This window comes from Cryptotermes secundus, unplaced genomic scaffold (genome assembly GCF_002891405.2).
Source record: "Cryptotermes secundus unplaced genomic scaffold, Csec_1.0 scaffold621, whole genome shotgun sequence".
NCBI lineage: Eukaryota > Metazoa > Arthropoda > Insecta > Blattodea > Kalotermitidae > Cryptotermes > Cryptotermes secundus.
This window is the reverse complement of record NW_019727103.1, coordinates 545,494-567,104: the sequence shown is the minus strand read 5'-3', so window position 1 is coordinate 567,104 and position 21,611 is coordinate 545,494. Positions and strand designations below refer to the sequence as shown.

The window sequence follows — 21,611 nt, the reverse complement described above, 5'->3', positions numbered from 1 at the left end:
CCACCACCAATAATAATAACAACAACAATAATGAGACAGAGCAAATTGGCTCAATGAGGTAGTGTTTATTATTTGTATTAGCGAGGTGCCTGGTTCAAAACTTGGCCGGGACACCGACTATCCTAACTGGGTGTTTCGTGGTTCTCTGCAGTCCCTCCAGACAAATACCGGGGCAGTACTTTAAATTAGGCCACGGCCGTTTTCTTCCATATCCTTTGCGATTAATTTTTCATTATATCGAAACATTCGACGCTANTATGTGATAGTATCAATGAAACAGATTTGCATTTCCACATAGTTGCGACTGTTGTGAAATAAAATAAATACAAAACATGAAGAATTTCGTCTTCTGGGATGTGGCGCCGTGTAGATATTTTGTTAACCGACGTTTCGGAGGAACGTATCACCTCCATCTTCATGGTATAAAATTTCCGCGAGCGATGAACCGGCGTGAGTAGGTGTCTGGTTCATCGCTCGCGGATATCTTATACCCTGAAGGAGGCGATATGTTCCTCCGAAATGTCGGTTAACAAAATATCTACACGGCGCCACATCCCAGAAGACGAAATTCTTCATGTTTTGTATTTATTTTATTTCACAACAGTCGCAACTATGTGGAAATGCAAATCTGTTTCATTGATACTATCACATAACCTCAATCCTTATGTCTTCTGTGTGGTCTGCGCTATGCAACAGGAGAACTGTGTTTTCTCCGTTGTCCGTGCCGCGGCCATATAACACTACTCCTCTTCCAAATGACTTACTACTGCAGACAATGACTCTGACCCGTCCTCGTGTCAGAGAAGGCACCCCACAATAACAAGACCGTAAATGTCAAACAGTAATAAATATTTGGTCATGAGACCCAGACTGGGCTCGACTGACTGACTGACTTACCGTCAGTCGCAATGTGACTTTGACTATGCTGAGAAGAGTCTAGTTGAATTCGGAGAAGAGTTCATGGTGACTTTAAATGCTAGTTTCTGCGTTGAGATCCGTTGCCAGGAAACGACTAGTGAAAATTGAGAATCCTAGTGCGTGTACAACAGTGAACTGTAAATTGTGTAAATCAGCGATAGCGCTGTAATAAATGTGATTAAGATAACNCGTCAGTCGCAATGTGACTTTGACTATGCTGAGAAGAGTCTAGTTGAATTCGGAGAAGAGTTCATGGTGACTTTAAATGCTAGTTTCTGCGTTGAGATCAGTTGCTAGGAGACGACTAGTGAAAATTGAGAATCCTAGTGCGTGTACAACCGTGAACTGTAAATTGTGTAAATCAGCGATAGCGCCCGGGGCGTGAAGCTGACCACTCACCTCCATCTAGTGCGAAGGTCAAGAAAATGCGGATCTATAATCCACCCCCCATACGCCTTCATGGCGTAGTGCTTAATTAGTTAAGCACAGGGACAACTGTACCTTTTACCAAGAAGAGTATGAAAAACCACAGCCTCCATAATCCAAACTTGGTCACGACTACATGCAGTAGCCTGGAGTCATGTGAAGGTCAATAGGCCGATAACTGTGCAACTGTCAAATGGGTATGTGCTTGCTGGTCCGACAGTGCAGAATGTTGTATGCAGGCGTGTTCCACGAACCTCCGAAAACCTCCGAAGATTCGGCTTTAGGTTCGGTCCGCTTCACCCCGAGAGAAGTCATTGAATAACGAGGTTGGATGTGTTTTGGTTCATTTAACAGTATTGTATTAACTGCAAAATTTGTATAACGTACAACAAAAAATGACAGGTCATTGATGATCTGTGAAGGGTGGGCAAAAAAATGTGGCTGTAGGATTTCATACGTTCCTAGAATGGTCGTGGGTGTCATAAAAACAATTAAAATCATATGTATTAGCAGTTAACAGACCAAGTGACCACATCCTTCGGATACACGTAAGAACTAGACCCATAAACTAGGATCACTTACCCATGGCAAGCCCCTGTACTAATGTTACTTCTTGGCCCCCAGTTTATATTTACAATCCGCAACAACTAATCTCTGCAGCATCGATCGGGTGGCGCCAGGGCCTGCCTTGCGTGTGAGCCTCTTCCACTAAGCAATCGATGTTCCGAATTTAGCATACATCAATGTCAACAGGTGGTAACCCCAAGTCGATAATAATGGGTACCAAACTTGTGACGCCCAACGCTACGCTGTTTTTTAACTATATAGCTCCGTACTGATCTTTGCTTGAAACACTGTCTTTTTCACATATGAAGCTTTAAATGTTATTATATTATTTACAATCACTGCACACATTTCTCGTTCGACAGCATGTAGTAATTAGAAGATAAGGCGCACATTTGAAATCAGCTTATACGTCGACTGGTTTGCAATAACAATTTAATAATTATTTTGATAACTCACCGTTGTCAACTGGTTTGCCCACTGCCATCTGATCCATGCTTGCGAGAAGTTCCCGTCGATCAGGCTGCCGTTTGCGCCCAAACAACACCATATTTCAACAGATTTGTTCTACTCCACCTTATCCCCACAAAGCATCCTCACGACTACTCATATGGTCTACAGAACCCGTCTCTCAACTGTCGTCTGCTTGGCGCGCTATCGCCATCCAACCAATCACGTCTACAGCATCTCCATCACTGTCCAATTGCAGTTCTTCTGCTAGCAATCGTCTGCTGAACAAGACGTTCATGATATTCACGCATGCAGACAAAGGAAGACATATGATGATTCGCTATGTACACTTACATATGTGTACCAGATACATGTTGAATATTTTCTTTCACATAATTTTTGTTGTGTTTTTACTGTCTAAAAGGTTCTCTATTTTAATTTGGTCGAAACCTATCGTATACATAAGTATAGTCTGCAGATATATAACGTTTACAAATGCCATAAATAAATATAAGTGCCTATGTATATAACATACATATATATATATAATGCGTTATTCAACTTTAACAGGTTATGTTTGCTTACCCATTCCTGATTTGAGAGGATGTTCTGGCATAGTTGACTGACGCTTGCTAAACGACCTAAGAACCACGCCACAAAGCCCTCCTTTCCCCACGTTGCGAGCCATCCTTCATTACTTAGGTCTTAACTGAATTCCAATAAAGAATAAATAGTCTTACCCGGTAGAAGAATGGAAAACATAGTTATTTCCGAGGGTAGAAAGGAAATTGTCATTAGAATTCACTGCGCATACCCAGTAAACATTTTCAGTCGATCAATGATTAAGGTAACAATACTCAACCATTTCAATTTCGAGTATAACATGAACTTCAATGATTTCTCAGACATGTGTGCAAATTGTTTCCACGTATTCTAATTTTTTCCGTACTTCACTCTGACAATCCACCACATGACCTCATACACTTTCCAACCGCCACCGAGAACAGCCGTACACCAAAGAGCTTAGACGCCAACACACAAACACACACACACACTCTTTCTCACTCTCAGCGTTATCTACTTGTGCGATAACACAGGTAATAGTAAGCAGGTTCCATCTAACGACATCTACTTGAAGTTCTTGTACTTACATTTCATGGCCTGCTTTATGTGGTGGTCATGGTTCCTCTGACGGATGCAGGTCCTCTTGGGCCAGTGACCAAACATAGCTACAGCCGCACCGGTGCATGAGGAACCACACTGCATGGTCGGTAAAAAGCTTTACATTCTATTTTCAATATATTTCCGGTGTTCATACACTGGTGGGAAATTCAAACATGCTGGTTGAAACTTTATTCACTTCATGGCAAAGGGTTTGTGTGGTTGTAAAAGCATTGTATAATTAAACCACAAGGGTTATTTCGAAAGTAACTTCCATTTATTTTAGACAACTATTATAGGAGCCAGGAGACGCCCCGCACGCGAGGTTGCATCACATGACTCATTGCCGTCTACCCCATCACATAACTGGTCAACTAGTGTTTGTTCTTGTCTCTGTAAAGCTTTGTGATGTTCCTTTGATTGATAATCCAGCCAACTGCGAAATTCGCACTGTCACCAGCTTTCCCGCGCAAAAAGCATGAGTGCTGCGGAAATCCATCGCGAATTATGCATGGTTTATGACCAAAATGTAATAAGTTAAGGAACTGTAACGCAATGGTGTAGAATGTTCAAAGTTGGGCAGGTGAGCAAATGTTCACGATTAAGAACAATGTGGTGATCTTGTTCAAAGTGTTAACCAAAGAATTTATGAAAGACGACGTTTCACAATTTCATAATGTTCATGTGAATTTCCACAAATTTAATGCACCATTCTCTACAAGATGATCACAGTTAGGCCAGGCTATCACAAGTTTTGCACAAGATGGATTCAGAAAATGCACACAAAACACAGAGAATGTCTTCAGCTTTGACTTTTTAGAGCTTGTTCTTGATTGATGGAATATTACAATAAGGTGAAATGAACTGAACAGATGGTGATGAATTTCTCAATCTTATCATATGAATAAGACATGATGAAACCCGGGTTTCATTTGTGAATGTTGAAACTAAAGGGCAGTCAAAGCAATGGATGCACACACATTCACCAAACAAGCCAAGAAAGTTTAAACAAATGTCTGCCTGCCAGAAAGCTGATGGCAAATATTTTCGGAGACAGGAAAGGACTGCTGATGGTGGAATTCATGCATCAAGGGACCAAAATGTCAGAAATGCATTGTGAAACATTAAAAAAGGAAAAAAACTGCATAGGGTCGGCTATTCAGAACAAAAGGCATGGAATGCTGACATTCGATGTAGTGTTAGTGTTCCTCCATGAGAATGTGCGTCTGCATACAGGCACTCGCACTCAAGCATTGCTGTAGCATTTCAACTGGAGTTGTTTGACTACCCTTCTTATAGCCCTGATCTCACTCCAGGTGACTACCACCTGTTTATCTACCTGAAGAACTGGTTGTGATCACAGTGCTTCAGCAGTAATGAGGAGTTGATGTAAAAGTAAAAAGTAAAGCTATCCCTTTAACAGGCCATGAAGGCCCATAGGGATGTGAGACGTTGAGGGTCCCACATTATCTAGACAGTCAGCTCAAAGATGGCGGTAAGGTTGTCAGCCTTACGCGCCGGCCGTGCTAAAGTATCAAAATATGGTTCAGCTCACAGGTGGCAGACTTCTTTGATACAAGTACACAAAAACTTATTCCCTGATATGACAAGTGCCTCAATTCCAGCAGTGGCTATGTTGAGAAGTAGCTTAAGTATGTTTGTGTTTTTTACATGTAATTTTTTTTGTTGTTGCTTACTTGGTTAACAGCTCACTGGAGGTCTTTTTTCTGAATAGCCTTCATTCATTCATTCATTCAGCAGTAATCTGTCAGACAGGTCCACAGTCTCTTCCAAAACAGTTCCTCCACTTAATGCGATCCAGAGCTTTCTCCTTCAAATAAAAATATCCTCTTCTGTCCTCAAAGTCATCCAGCATCTTCTTACATCTTCTTCCTTGTTTTCTGGTTTGCATACATGGTGTCTCTGTTTTTGGAAAGAGACCATCCAGGAAAAGTGATAATGTCGTAGTTTTTCCATTTGCTTTCCACATCGCAGTACAACAGCCTTTCAAACCACTCTGGTCACGCCTGTTGCTATACGAACTTGAACCATCTCGAGCATCATTTGCTCTGTGCTTCAAGTCGCTGCTGATGACACTGCTTCCTGCATCAGTTTTTGGTTTTTGGTGTCTCTCTTCATCTGATGCCTACCCTTTGACCTGTCCAGCAAGGGAGGCCCTGCCAGTAGCTACGCTACCGCTGGTATAGCTCTCAGGGTCCTTGGCATACTCAAACCCCCTCACCACGATAAGGTGGAGACACTAACGAGGGGGAATAGCCCTCATACTAATATATTAATATACTATATTATTTTTATTGAGAATAATATCACTCTTGTTTCTCTTAGAAATAATTCTAAGTTCAGCTTCATTTTTCAGAACACATCCACAGATCAAACTTTGCTTGGTATGCTGATTTCTGTAAACCATTTTCCCCCCTGAGAATATCAATAAAACAGATGCTTAATTTTTTGTCAGCAACTCCAGATGACATGTGATTTCTCAATGATGTTCTCAGAAAGCCATTGTTACTAGCATTTATTCACCAATTGTCAAAGCTCTCTTTAATTCTTCTGAGTTGCACACATTAAGCCATTTATTTGCCTGTCTAATGAAAACAATAAAAAAGAACAACCAGTCACATCAAATATCACACTCCCTTCCATCCCTTTCCTGATCCCAAAAGTGTAAGTCATTTCTGTTTATAGTTATAAATTACATAGATTAAAATTTATTTTACAAGATGTTCTGAGCCATATTTTCCATTTCGTGAGGAATTTGAACCTACATGCTGGCTACTTAATAATTAATACTTATTCCCTGTTTACATAAGTTAGATGTGTTTTAAATTTTTTAGCAGTGTCATTGTTCATAAGTCCAGTTTCCTTCTAGCAGTTATGATACAGTAAAACTGATTCTATACTTTTTTTATAACTAGCAGTTTATAATCATTACATTCAAAAATCACTTGTGGTGGCTATGTATGTAGATAGGACATGTATGTTAGACAATTTAGATTGCTGTGGCACAGCATTTTCTGTCCCGTCCATTACAGTGATGTTTTATATCTACCTGATGATTACATGTTGGATTCTTTTTGAAGAACTTACTCACTCCTCCTCTTACCAGCTTTTGTCTACAGTAACTAGCTCGTGGAGGATAACTTTTCAGATTAACCTGTAATACTGGCTGTTGTGGATTTATCAACATCTTTCTCCTTCTTAACACATCTCCTCTTCTTCCTTGGTGTAGCTGAAATAAAAAACTTTACATTCTACGATTAAACACATGTTGGTTATATTTCTATATTTATTTTTATCATGTCTGTTGAGGAAAGTTTTTTACCTGGTGATTTGCATGTCTGAAATTCCTTCAGTGTTGCTCACACTGTAGAGTCACATTTTCAAAGTGAACATACAATTGCCAGTATTCCTCTAGGGGGTACCTATCTAATCCAGCCATCTGTCCATCTGTCCACCCACCCACCCATCCATGCATGCATCCATCCATTCCTGTTCCTCCCACTTGAAGCATATGACATCCATGAAACACTTCATTTTACTTCAGTTTCTCAGTCTTAGTCAGTAAGTCTCCTTGGATGGGGGATCAGCCCAACACAAGGCTGCTACCTACACAGGACGACAAAAACATGGAATAAATGCAGACAGACATCCATGCCTTGAGTGGGATTTGAACCCGCGATCCAAGTGTTTGAGCAGGTGAAGACATTTCATGTCATAGACTGCCCGGCCGCTGTGATCGGCTCTGTTGGGTTTAGTGGCTGATTATATTTCATTTTCAGAATCTCTTCTTTGGAGAAGGACTGAATAACTCTGATCACTTTCCTAAGCTGAGAATTTCTTGAAGGATGTCTCTTAGACCCTTGATAAACAGTTGGTTGCCAAGTTACACAACAGTAAGGAAAGTGGTGTTTCTCAGTGCCATGCCGAGTAGAGCCAAGCCAAGCTGAAGTGCGTTTGTTGCTACACAGCAATAAACAACTCTCAGCAGCATTCCCCAGCAACACCTTTGTAGACATGGCGTCATGCAGCAGGGGAGCCCATGCAGCGACTGTTGCTAGGCAATCAGGAAACACGTCATGCAACAGTGGTACCTATCATGTAACTGTTTTCTGTGTTGTCCGTGCCGAGCAGCGAACACTACTCAGGAGGAGTGAGTTACTAGAGAGAGAGTAACCAGTCAGCTGCAATCTAGCAGTCGCTGAGTAGAGGTGTATCGAGTGCATGGAAATGACTACAGGAGAAGAATTTGTGATCCTGTTGATGGCAGTAGCTGTGAGATTGTGAATTATATAAGTGTAAGAGTGAGTGTTCAATAAATTCGCTATATCCAATATGGCGTGAAGTTATTTGTTGCGTGACATATACCCAACACGTGACAATATTCAGCGATTCAATTGAAGCAATACAGCCAATAGCAAAATTTAATGCACTTCCAAGTAAAAGCATAACAGAAATGCATTCATCCATTAAATTGTTGAAAGGCCTTCAAAAGGATATAATATTTCAGTGGATAGCATCTTGTGTTGTAGTCCATAATGAAACAGCAGATTACTCAGCAAAGAAGGGATCAAAGAACAGTCAAACATCTGCATGTAAACTAACACTTCACACTGCCAAATTAAGAATATAAGGAACCATTCAAGCTGACTTCCATCTCCAATGTGTGTTTTATGTAATAAGGAAAACTACACACTGGCTCAAGATCATTTTCAAAACTGCACTCTTTCAGATACTGAGAATAATATTGTGAAAATACTATCATGTGTTTATGGCTCCACTACCAATAATAACAGGTTTTGGACTCGATGATTTGATTTATTGACACCTTCTAATACAATTACTTGTAATCACAATCAATTACAACAGCTCACAATAAATGATTGCCTAAGACTCGCTCCATTCTGACTGGACTATTACTGTCTTCTCTTGTAGTCTTTCTTCTGCTGTGACTGACTTAGTTCAGAGTTAATTTACAGCTGCCTTCTGATTTACAAATACTTTAGTTCTTGGTTCTCCTTTCTACTGTGACTGCTGCGGTTCTTACCTGGATGGTCCTTATATAGCATTGTGGTTTCCTAGGAGATGTTTCTTGCTTACTCGTATCCTAGGAAGCATTTGTTGCTTCCATCGCAATGAGCTGTTTCCCCAAGAGTCTACCTTCCATTCCCATATCCATGGTTTGTGTCCAAGAATCGTAATTCTGCAGAAACATGTCTGCCAATTCATTTCCTGTAAACGCTTACATGACACAATATACTGGGATGTTAGAAGGAGAATGGAATTCCTCCAGTACTACTACTGCTGCTGCTCCTGCTGCCATCACCACCACCAGCACCTACTTCTTGTATTCAGTTACCTTCCACTTTCTCATCTGGTCCACTGCTGGCCTTGAAAACCTCCATTTCATGTAATTCACCTAGATGCTGCTGTAGAGTCCTGGGTATGCCATCTTCTGCAGGGGGGAAACATATGAATTTTGCTTATGAATCAGCATGCCTGATGGCCAATAACATTCGGAATTAAGGGACGTTATTAGCAGTTCATGTATGAGGATTTGTTTATGATTTGTCAGCAGTGGGGTGGCAGTTATTAGCTCCATTAGCCATTTGCTTGTTTGGAGTTTTATGATGGGTTGGTAGTTCCTCTGAGTAAAACACATTACACTTCACTCAAAGAGAAATACTGAATGAAAATGTTCATTACATAAGCTTGTAGTTTCCAAAATTTCTTCAAACATAAAAATATTTCCAGACCCATACAGATATGAAAAAGAAAAGAAATAAATAAAAACAGGACAGCTTTGTGTTGTATTTAATGTAATGGTACAAAAATCTAATGAATTATGTAACACAGTCCTCTGATATAGTTATAATAATACATCAGATACTGGAGTCAAGGATGACATCTTGATCATCTTGATGTCCTCTCCATTGCCTTGCTAAGGTCAGCTTGTGCCCACATCATACGTAAGTTTTAATTTGCCTCTTACAGGCCGGCCAATACTTTTTGTCCTTCACTGTCAGCACATGAGAGCGAGTCTATGCTATGAACTTACTTCATCTGCAGACAGAACATTTGTAGGCTGACTACTTGTGAGGTTGGAAGTTGCTCTCTGACTGCAGGATGAATTTAACTGGAACTTTAGTCCTATCAGTCACAATTCAGGCTTTTTAACATCTTATTATGATGAACTGATTTACTCACAATATGCTGCACTACACTAGCAACGTTAAATTAAAATAGACATAAACCTAAAACAATACTAATTATTCGCCTAACACTTCCACTCCAGACAAGTCACTGTTTTCCTGAGTTCAGGTTGTATCATTATCACTGGAGTCACTGTACTGCTGTCTTCAGAACATCAGATGATAATTCTTTCTATAGCGTTCTCTCTAATTCCCTCTTTTTTGATATATTCCTTTTCATTCTTTTTGGTGCGGTCGCAAACTTTTTCCCAATTCTGTATTCCAAATTCACTGAACCATTTCTCATGCTTCTTTGCCACGTCATCCAAATGAAATGAGACATTTTCTGCCCCTACTGACTGCTTAACATCAGCTCAAACGAGTTCAATCGGATTCAAGTCTGGATGATAAGGCGGAAGTCAAAATACCATGTGTCTATGTGTAGCCATTATGTTGTCCATTACAAAGTTTTTGTGCAGGGGTTTATGTGCCTTTATCATGGCATAGAGCTGAATTTTGAGCATTCCGTCATGAAATGGCACATTGTTCACTGTAAGCTACTCCATCACCTTGGCCTTCGTGGTCTGGCTGGTTGGCGCCTTATTAAACTGCACATGTTGTGATATGGGGCATTATCTACAACAAGAACTGATTCTGGAAGCAAATTAGGAATAAGTTTTTCTGTTAACCGCTTCTGATAATTTGTTGCATTCATTTCATTATGATAGTCCCCAGTCTTGAGAGGAGATTTAAATATCAACAATGACCCGGGAATGAAGCCGGTTCTGCCTCCCGTGTGCACAATAATCAGCCTCTGGTCCTTTGATACAGGTGCCATGTACCCTTATCGAGTGTCAGCCGTCCAGTTTTTAGGTTTGGTGTGACTGCTGTGAATGAAGGTCTCGTCCTCATAAATTGTAGTCCAACCTTCCTCCCTGTACTTCTTTATTGCACACAAATATGCTACTCTCTTCGACCTAATGTCGTCACTCTCAATCAAGGTGCCCCTGTTATTTCACATTTTCTTCCATTTAAAACCCATCTTCTATAAAATCAATTTCAGGCTGGTACTACCTCCCTTGAAATTTATGATTTTCCTGAGTTTTGGAAGTAGTTTCCTCACAGTAGGCACAGTTTCTTCGTGGGTGTAGAAATCATACACTGTCCATCGAATCACAGATATATCAAAATCATCTGGATTTCTTATCCGTTTAGGTGCACAATGGTGTTTACCAGGAGTTCCGAACATGGCGCCTTCTTTTACACATCAAGAACCTTCATTCAGAATTCTCTGTAAACTTCTTTCTGAAACTCCGGTTGACCTTACTACTATCTCTTGTACCTCTCTTGATGGCATCAATACATGACCTGCAGCCACTTCACTTTTCATAAATGAATGGAAGTTATTTACAACCTCTCGGGTCTGGCTGTGCAATGCTTTGTTACTGTGTTTTGACTGAATATGTGGCATTTGTTTTCTTTTTAAATGTGTCACTGTCCTAAAAGAAATATATAAATTAAAAACAAGCAAGTGGAACATGGGAAAAGCACACAATATTTACTAATAACAGCAATCCTATGAGCTCAATGTCTACCTCCTTACTGAGGCAACATAGTGTCACTGTGCATGCCCACCAATCTTAGGCTTGCCAACTTGCGTCAGACCACTATGCATCAGAGATCCACCGGCAAAAATTGCCCGTCCCACCAATAAGTATTCTGATTTGCAAAGAAAGCGAGTGAAGAAGAATATAAGTACCCAACATTGCTTAGTAAATCTAGGAACATTATAAAATACATTCACAAACATGGTAATGGTGTGTTTATTTTATATTGAAACTATACAGCTAGGTAATCACAGCTGAAAAAAAAAACAACACAAACATCAAGACACTCACAAAAATCACACAGTTGCAACTAAAATCACAGCAGATAACTGTAACATTCTGAGCTGACTATCAATCAGTTGTATAATTTCTCTTCTACAAGATCTAGTAACAGGATGTCAAACAGATATCAACAGATTCTAATTCCTCATGAAAATAATTACAAAATCCAAAGCTGTGATATAATGAGGAATATTCACGAGGAAAATTTTAAACTTGAAATATATGTAATAATACTATTTGACAGAAATGTAATGTGTGCTACAATCATAGTAACTGGTAAATACGTTATATCCACCTAAATGTTAATCAAAACTGATATACATTATACAATTCTTGTTACGGAGTTCAAACTGTCTTATATTACATCCATTATGACTCCATACACTGAACCTACTACTTTTAACATTAGAAGTTATATAGAGTCATGTGTTGACACTAAGGTTATGAAGATTTTGTAAAAATGTACAAAATTCATTATGTTAAACCTCTCTCAAATTAGAGGAGGAATGGTTGTTTCCACAAAAAAATAAAGCAATTGAACCAAATTTTCTTTGTAACTAAACATGGCAGATAACATCAGAAAACACTCACGCTGTTTAAATGAAGGATAAGTATGACTTCACTGGGATTCATCAACAACTTGGTTCACACTTCAAACAAAATACAACACATGTACACATGACATTTACATCCTAGATGGCAGTGATACAGAGCCTGTGTGGAGTGAGGAGGGGTGGAGTGTTCCTGTGTGTATGTTTGGATGCAATAAGACTCCACTCACAATGAATCAAGTACAAGAAATTAAATAGACATATCATTTTCTTATTTCTCATCATTGTGAACTAGAGCCTAACAAATTGGTTACAAGGAATGGACACTCAGAAAGCTTGCAACTCTCACAATGTAATGTCTCATATGCTGAAATTCCCCAATAAACTTGCCATGTTATGCATGAAGCATGGTACATCAGTTATTTCTTTACTGAGCGATACTGACATACAATCAAAAACAGTGCTTCAATTTGCTGCAGTTTATCCAAAAGATACCAAATACATCAATTCATAATATAATGAACAATTTTTATGCTTATCTCCAGTAAAAGTATTGCTAAAACTGCCAACGTAAATAGCAACATCATGAAATATATGTTGCAGTTCTTACATCATATAGGCAAAGGAATCTCAGTGTTTATTTGTAATTTTATGAATATTCTGAGAAACTATGGTGGAAGATGTGTTACAGTGAATTGAAACTAACAACAGTACATTGTTATTAGATGTAATTATGGAGAATAACACACACTGAAGATACAGAGAGTTTTTCCACAGTATCTGCCGCGACTTTAACTACGTTTATGCGAATGATAAAGAGTCAAACACTTGGGAAAAGGATGTGCTATACACTGGATTTTGAGCAGTTACAAATATCAATCCAAGTATTGTCCTTTCTGTTTCATTCCTTCTCATGAGTTTTCAGGCTGACACAAATATACTGGAGGCTTGTGTGAGTGCCAATTGATTACTCACTGCACTTGAGTTCCACACTGTGACTTCATACACAAATTCAAACACGTTTTGGAATATTTGCAACAGATCTAAAATTAATTTCTTCTCTTCTTCCACAAAGTTTCTTCATGGAGAGAAATGTACACCATTCTGGGTCAGGAGTCAAACAATCAAACATAATACTGAACATTATTTATCAGGAACTAGCACAGTTGCTGTTAAAATGCTGACCTATGAAGAATTATCCCTAACATGATAGAGGGAAGCAGCTCCCATGAAATCAACACAATACTCAAAGAATACTAAGCTAGCCACAACATAAAACACAAGTTACACAAAATGAGGTTATAGAGACACATGGATACCTACTAGCCAAATTATCATTCTCAAATACTCAAAACATCCATTCAACCATGCACACAAAAAGTATGTCATTCATGAGTAACATTAAAATTAATATCAATAATAATTATCTGACATGGTTCATAAATTAAAAAGGTAATTACAGCAACATTTCAGAATGTGATAAACATATGGCAAAGTATCTTACACATACCTCTTACAACTATTTTCTAACTCTACAGTCAGTACATGAGTGCAACACATTAATGCAAATTTCTACCATCATTACAATCTACATATTTCCTTGAATATTGGCACCAATCCTTGTCAAATGAGGCAGGGATGGAAACAAAAATAAATACTGTTTAAAGAACACAGACTACTCTTTTGATTTGTATTCAACTTGCATACTGACATTCAGTCTATACACTCTGACATTACAACTTCTGATCTGATCCTCTGCTCTGCGAATCACCTTCACACTGGATTAAATCTGAGTTCTGCACATTCATACTTTGAAGTGTACACATTCACATGCACTCAACCAATAAGGAACAAGTGCAAATCATACAAGCATGTAACATAAAACTCTGAGTTAAAACTGCAGCCTTGGAGGACAGATGAGCAAGTTAGCCTCACAGTGCAAGTCGTACGCACCCTGATTCACGCCCTCCCAGCATGGTGGGAAATGTAGACTTGTTAGTTGTCGATTATCATTATGTGAAAAATTCCTTCAAATATTACAACACAATATTGACAATCTATTTACATTATACGTCTACTGAATGTAGTGACGTTCATGAGTATTTGAGATAGCTATGCTAGGTATACCAACTATGTACAGTACACTGAAAACCAGTTTCCTGACTTGTGAGAATTACAATGTTATAGTAAATACTGGCATGATGCTCATCTTATACTCAAGAACACAGTATGACACGTGACACCATGATTACGGTGAGTCATTTACAGTCTTAATTCCATTTCTAAGTGTATTTGTTCAACCCCAGTGTTTAAGGCCCATAGGCAGTATAGGTACCCCACCTAGAACACATTTGGCTGCAAAATGCATGGCACTGACATTGCAGCCCTTGTAACACTGATAGAGATGAGTGGGGTGCAGCACTAGTGAGATGGCTGTTTCCAAGGTTGATGACCTGCACGTTTCATGAATGATGAAAGAAAGAGAGTGAGCGAGACAGAGGAATTACCTCTGAGTAATGAGAGATTCATATAATATCAGCACTATATATCAGCTATTAAGTAGAAGACGGTAAGCTGTCACGCCCAGAGATGAAGTAACGACTGGCACAAAAGGGAGTGAACAGGTGCTGCTGAAGATTTTTGGAGTGCGAGTATGAGATCATGATAGTGCCAATTCATTGCCTCTTCTCTCGACCACACAGAACTGCATGATTCTCATTCACCATACAAAAATGTATGGGGTTCTATGTGTGTATGTGTATGCTGTGTAATTCGAGGGGAACCTAAAACACAGAGCTGTTCTTTCTTGATCTTCCTACTGTTCCTCTTCACTCTCCTCCCCTTCTTGCCCATACATGTCTGCCAACTTGTCAAACCGTGGCCCCCATGCTCCAAGATAATCGAAGTCTTGCTCGTTGTCATCAGTTCCTATAGCATAAAGAGACATGGTCCCATTAGTTCACACCAGTCTATCTGCTACGCAGCATTTTAGTAATAAAATTTAAATATTCTTATAAAATTTATCTCAGAGTAATTTGTTTGCTCATCTTTGGATCAACACTCCCTGTTCTTTCTCTTTCTGGGAAGGGCTTTCATGGAAATACTTTGATAAACTGTTTAAATATAAGGCCAAAGGATTTTTTTATCAATCAGAACTACCAATGAAGGAGAAAGGACAGAAATACAAATTTTGTCCATCTAATGAAAGTATTTGTGTTCCCTTCATTACTAAATTACAAACAGAACTTATATACAAGTTACAAATTAGAACAAGATGAAAATTACCATCTTCAGGGGGTGTACCATAAGAGGTCATACATATAAAGAACAAATGATTTAAAATATCAAGTCATAAATTTCTCATAAAAGGCTGTAACTGATATGTGAAAATTAATATTGTCATGTGTATGAGTGACTATAGACAAGGTTTGGATTGGTAATTGGATTTACTGAACATTTACAGATCATAACCACAAGTAAGAATGCACTACTGCTAATTCACACACTCTATGATTCACTGCAGCACACACTAAGTCTTCACATGTTGCTGTATCTTCATCAGCTGTCACCTGGTAATGGCTTTCAAAACTGGAACTTGCTCAGGTTCTGTGTTTGTATCCTTCCTGGTCAGCGACTGTCTCACAACTAACTCCCAGGCTGGCGGCCATCTTGCACCAACCTTCTACTCTTCTGAATGACTGACTGTAGCTCCAGACTTGTCCTGCTTACAACATCTTTACACGGACCGCACAGAAAACACCATTCTTCATTGTTGTAGTTAAACTGTTGCCATGGGAACATGTTTGTTTGTGAAGCCATTACACTAATGGCTGTTGTATATTTGCTTATCTTGTGGTTTTTGCCCAGCAATGGGTCTACATGTCACAATATATATAGGCTATACTTACTGCAATTCAGTTGTTTACAGAGTGTTGTGCTATGTTGCATGTTGCTGTCTCATACTGCCTTTTTCTTTTTTGTGTCAAAAAGGTGGAGCTCCACTTTTTCATTGTGGGTCTTGGGAGGTGAAGTACTAGGTTCAATACTTCACCTAGCAAGAATCTGTGGCATGTGCAAAGTTGAGATTTTGGTTTTCATAGCAGTGAACATTAAGATTACTCTGTTCTATGAAGTGGAAGATAGGTGCCAGTGTTTCCAAGGAACACTGGCACCTATCTATCAGAGTACATGGTGTCAAGTCCAAAAGGAACATAATATTGTGACATGTTGACCCATACCTCCCCAGCGGCACGTGGCGGTAACGTAGCGTTCGCGTAATAGGCGAGTCATCACCCCCCACTCTCCCCGCGGTGATGTCACGAGCAGAGCCGAAGTTAGCCGAGCCCCCGCAACCTGGCAGCTATGCAACGCACGGTGACGCAACACGGTGACGCAGAACCGCTTCCTACTGTGACGTGGCACGCAACAGGCACCACTGCGGCTATATAAGGGAACTGCACAGCAGCTACGAACCAGTTGTAATGTAACAGTCGCCGAGTTGAGTTGCAACGTGGCCATCGCCGAAGAAAGTTCCGACTTAGTTCCGAGCAAGCCTACGAGCGAGTGTGTTATCAACAGTTCTCCAGTCAGCCGACTACAGTTGGAGTATAGCAGCCGTCGCGGAAAGAAGAACCGGACGTGTGTGTGATTGTGTAATTGGGAGTGTGTGATACAGTGATACATAGCTCCCCTACGGTAAACGTGTAGACTACTGAAGGCAGAGTGAACTGATTTGCGCATAGGGTTATAAGTCGTGAAACCCCGCAACAGTGTTAACAGATTAATGCGGTTAGGGTTATAAAGTGTGAAACCCTGCAACTGTGAGATAAGTAATTGTAGCCGTTACTTGTAGATTGTTAAATAAGCCAATTAACCATCTCTACGGCGTATTCTGTAACGAAACACGTTACAATATTAACCCTTTAGCTCTCTTATCTGAAACTGGTTATTTATTGGTGCTCTGTCCAGATTACAATATCTGAACAAGGCCAGACATTAGCATGCTACCACAAAACAAAAGATTCCTCTCTCAGAATGTAATTTGAGCACATAATTCTTTTGTCTGTCACTAGAGGGTGTATATACCTACCTCACTGAATTGTATAAAAGCATGTTCATCATTTGCTAATTTATATTTTTGCTATGAAAAATGCGAACTGGTACTGAAGTGTGAAAAATGGCTGGGCTAGCTGATAAGCCAGAAGCAGAGTTGCCAGGAGTGAAAGTGTTAAATTTTGGGGTTTTTAAAATATTTTTGAAAGCCATCATGTGTGACCTTTGCAAAGCAATCTTTTAAGTCACTTGATCCTTTCTGCTGTCTCAGATTGTCCTCACTCCAAGATATTGCAGGTTGTTCACTGTGCAGGTCATCTTCCAATGATCTCTAAACCTCTGATGCCAATAAAACACTTTGGGCCACAACACTGTTTGTCTGTTGTACACCTTCCAAAGCATCTTCAATATTTCTGTAAGATACCTTTAACACTGTCAGAATCTTAAGTATACTCACCTGAGGCCAGAGAAGAAAGGGACCCAGCAGTGCTACCACCTCCCTCATATGCATAATTTCGGAGATCATCGAAAGGTGGAGCATTGGGATCAGCATCGGCTCGTTTCTTGTGCTCCTCAATGAACACACCCACATTGGGTTCAGGACCCATTGGAGGGACTATAAAATTAGCAGTAATTGGAATATTATTAAACATTACTTTGTCTGTTAAGTATAAATGATATATTAATATGTAAATTCCAATGAATATAAATCTATTTATTCATACATAAACTGATTTAAGTACAGATTAGTGGAATATATATTAAATCTTGTAAATTATACCTTCACATATAAATAAAAAATCAGTGCAAAACTAATTAACTTTTAAACTCTTATCAAAAAAATAATTTACTATCTTGGAATGGAAACCTAACTTACACTTACTGTGAAATGTTAGTATCAAACTTGTAATTATCATGATTATGATAATGGTCATAATCTACAACGAGCTTTACTTCTTACTGCACGCAACACATATCTTCATCTGTCCCCTTTTTTCAAACTTATTTCTACCTGTAATACTGTGCAGACTGTGCCCGTACAGCTATAACTTATCCTACCTCAATCCCCTACTACTGTACAGTTATAATTAACTTGTACATCTGGTGTCAGATATTTTATTTAAATTCTTAGGTTATTCAATTTAAGTGGAATGTTTTGTCTATCCTTTAGAGACATCTTCAGGTTCCACATAAAAGTGATCTGTAACCCACATTTGCTATCATTTTAAGTACTGTCCTATTCAAGATACTGAGCTGCATTTTGCAAAAGTAGGAACCATAACTTATTACCAGGGCCCAGATTTTGATGACATGTCATCTTTTTTCCTTGTATCCTATGCGATGCTCTTAAATATATAAATCTCGGATATGAGCTGCTGGTTACAGAAATGTAAATTTTATAGGTATTTTTTTGTCATTTTTTGACATTTTTAGGTTTAAGGTAATTTTTTCATTTTGGGGGTAATTTTTTGGGCTTTTAAGGCTATTTCTTGTCATTTTTCTTCATGTTTTCTGAAATGTGAATAATATGGAAGCAAAGTGTTCTTTCTCTTTCTCCTAAGCGCTCTCTATAAAGGCCACAGTATACAATAATAGGTTGTAATCCTGGCCCATCCTTTCCATTCGTTTTGTGGAAGTGCTGACAATACATATCATAAAACAGGTTACGGTGATGACTACTCACACTGTGGCTCTTTGTACAAAGCAATTTGCTTAGTTACACATATTTCTAGTGGGAATCTCTTGCTTCATATGACACTGTTGTTCAATAAAACTCCTTCTGTCTTCAGTTCCTCGCCCTTGACTGTACAGATAAAGATACAGTTGACAAAAGGTTCTCAGTGAGAAAAGTTCAGTTCTGTGTTGTGCTAGTGATTAATTTTATCATGATGCCAAAAACAAAGCCAACTAAATCGTATCATTTAAAGCAATTTGTAGGCGAGTTTGGAGATGATATATTTTCAACTGACAGTGACATTTTATACTGCAAGATGTGTGACACAAAAGTAGCAGCAGAAAAAAGATTCTCGGTACAACAACATATCGGCCGCGACAAGCATATACGGGCAGTGCAAATTTCGAACAAAAAGAAACCCGTGCAAATGTTACTGCAGCAGTGTTCATCTGGAGGCAGAAATAAGTCATCGGATTTTTTNGTACAAAGCAATTTGCTTAGTTACACATATTTCTAGTGGGAATCTCTTGCTTCATATGACACTGTTGTTCAATAAAACTCCTTCTGTCTTCAGTTCCTCGCCCTTGACTGTACAGATAAAGATACAGTTGACAAAAGGTTCTCAGTGAGAAAAGTTCAGTTCTGTGTTGTGCTAGTGATTAATTTTATCATGATGCCAAAAACAAAGCCAACTAAATCGTATCATTTAAAGCAATTTGTAGGCGAGTTTGGAGATGATATATTTTCAACTGACAGTGACATTTTATACTGCAAGATGTGTGACACAAAAGTAGCAGCAGAAAAAAGATTCTCGGTACAACAACATATCGGCCGCGACAAGCATATACGGGCAGTGCAAATTTCGAACAAAAAGAAACCCGTGCAAATGTTACTGCAACAGTGTTCATCTGGAGGCAGAAATAAGTCATCAGATTTTTTTCAGAGAGCTGTGTGATGCTCTGGCGTCCGCAAATATTCCGTTTTTGGCTCTGAAAAATGGAAAATTGAAAAATTTTCTGGAAGTAAACTGTGGTCGTTCCATCCCGGATGAATCCACCCTCAGGAAGAACTACCTTTCCCAGTGCTACAACAGTATCCTGGAAATGGTTAGGAATAAAGTGCACGGGAAGAAGATTTTCATTTCCATTGATGCGACCTGCAATACGGAGTCTCGCTACATGGCAAACGTTATCCTTGGAACCTTGGAAATTGGTGGACTAGGTGAAGTGTTTCTGCTTATGAGTGAGGCGCTAGAATCCGTTAATCATTCCACAATTTGTAAACTCTTTGAAAGGTCAATGTTTCTACTGGGGCCAGAGGGTATACGACATGACAATGTCTCGTTTTTTGTGACCGATGCAGCCCCATATATTGTAAAAGCAGGCAAGTCAAGAAAGTGGTTTTATATGAAATTGGTGTATGTTACTTGCCTAGCTCATTCACTGCATTGAGTGACGGAGGAAGTGAGCTCAAAATTTCCTCAAGTGGATGCTCTTGTGTCGAGGACAAAGAAGATTTTTGTCAAGGCTCCAGCTCGTAAAATGCATTTTAAGTCTATGGTTCCTGGTGTTCCACTGCCCCCGGATCCCATCATTACAAGGTGGGGAACGTGGACTGATGCTGCAATTTACTATTGCGATCATTTTCAGGTAGTGAAAACCATTGTAGATTCAATGAAGACAGAGGATGCGAGGGCAATTGAAGTTGCTCAGGAACAGTTCTCGTGCATCGAAATGGAAGGGCAGCTGGCCTTCATAAAGGCAAATTTCAGTTCCTTGACAGAAGGAATCCAATGCTTGCAGGAGAAAGGAGCAATGTTAGAAGATTTGCTCGCTCTGGTGAAAAAAATAGCCAGTGATTTGGAGAAAGTGTCAGGGGACATTGGTAAAATGGTGTCAAGAAAAATGAAAAATGTTCTGGATAAAAACTCAGGTTATGAAACATTATGCAGCATTTCTCGAATTCTGTCAGGAGAGTCCTTCGGCACTTTCAGTATTGAAGAAAAACTTACTACTAGTGATTTGGTACACTTCAAGTATGCTCCCATTGTGTCTACAGATGTGGAAAGCAGTTTCTCCAAGTACAAGAATGTGCTGTCGGACAATTGGCACTCTCTCACTTTCAAGAATCTCCGCATATTGACTGTCATCTATTGCAACTCTGAATGAGGTAATACATGGCATACATACCGTATATGTACATTTGATAAGCGTTCTAACATGATAGGAAAAATCATATTAAAACATTTAGCTTCAAATTCAATCATTACCGCTTAATTTTCAACATAAAAACGAGGACGAACTTAAAAAGAGTAAAGATGAGTTCAATGTTAATAAAGATTAAAAATACATTTTAAAATAATTAGTAGATATTCTGACATATTACATTTTTGGGTCATATTTTAGGTCATTTTTTCGGTTATTTTATAGGTCATTTTTTAAATATTTTCAGGTCATCAAAATCTGGGCCCTGCTTATTACTAACACCACAAAGGTACATATGAAAAAATAAAATTTATTAACATTTTAAAGAATATTGAAATAATATGAGACCTGAGGTTTTCACAATGATGGAACTTTAAAACTGTGGTGTTCTACACTATGACACCATGTAGTCTGGTAGGTGATCACCAACATTTGCTGCCTCCACCTTCAGGCTACCAGAGTACATGATGTTATAACGCAGAAGACTACAGTCTAAAATAGAAATTTCATGT

General features: G+C 39.0%; 2 protein-coding genes across 8 annotated transcripts in view; both read right to left on the bottom strand.

The window, feature by feature from the left end:
• Positions 1 to 3,372, bottom strand: part of LOC111864450 (MAGUK p55 subfamily member 6) — a 77,449-nt gene extending 74,077 nt beyond the window's left edge. Inside the window, exons 1-2 of one of the 5 annotated variants that reach the window (XM_023851690.2) lie at positions 2,944 to 3,022; positions 2,368 to 2,639 (exon numbers count right to left, since the gene is read on the bottom strand). In XM_023851690.2, the coding sequence (XP_023707458.1) occupies positions 2,368 to 2,458 (91 nt within the window). In that variant the 5' untranslated portion in view covers positions 2,459 to 2,639; positions 2,944 to 3,022. Of the gene's footprint in view, positions 1 to 1,926; positions 2,015 to 2,367; positions 2,640 to 2,943 lie in introns of those variants that run through there. The other 4 variants (XM_023851691.2, XM_023851693.2, XM_033751431.1 and 1 more) reach the window with 4 other exon arrangements.
• An 8,161-nt stretch (positions 3,373 to 11,533) lies between these two features.
• The window catches only part of LOC111864440 (neural-cadherin), a 447,734-nt gene continuing 437,656 nt past the window's right edge, over positions 11,534 to 21,611 (bottom strand). For all 3 annotated transcript variants that reach the window (XM_023851677.2, XM_023851678.2, XM_023851676.2), the window contains exons 26-27: positions 17,678 to 17,836; positions 11,534 to 15,096 (exon numbers count right to left, since the gene is read on the bottom strand). In XM_023851677.2, coding sequence (XP_023707445.1) covers positions 14,984 to 15,096; positions 17,678 to 17,836 — 272 coding nt within the window. In that variant the 3' untranslated portion in view covers positions 11,534 to 14,983. The remainder of the gene's footprint in view (positions 15,097 to 17,677; positions 17,837 to 21,611) is intronic.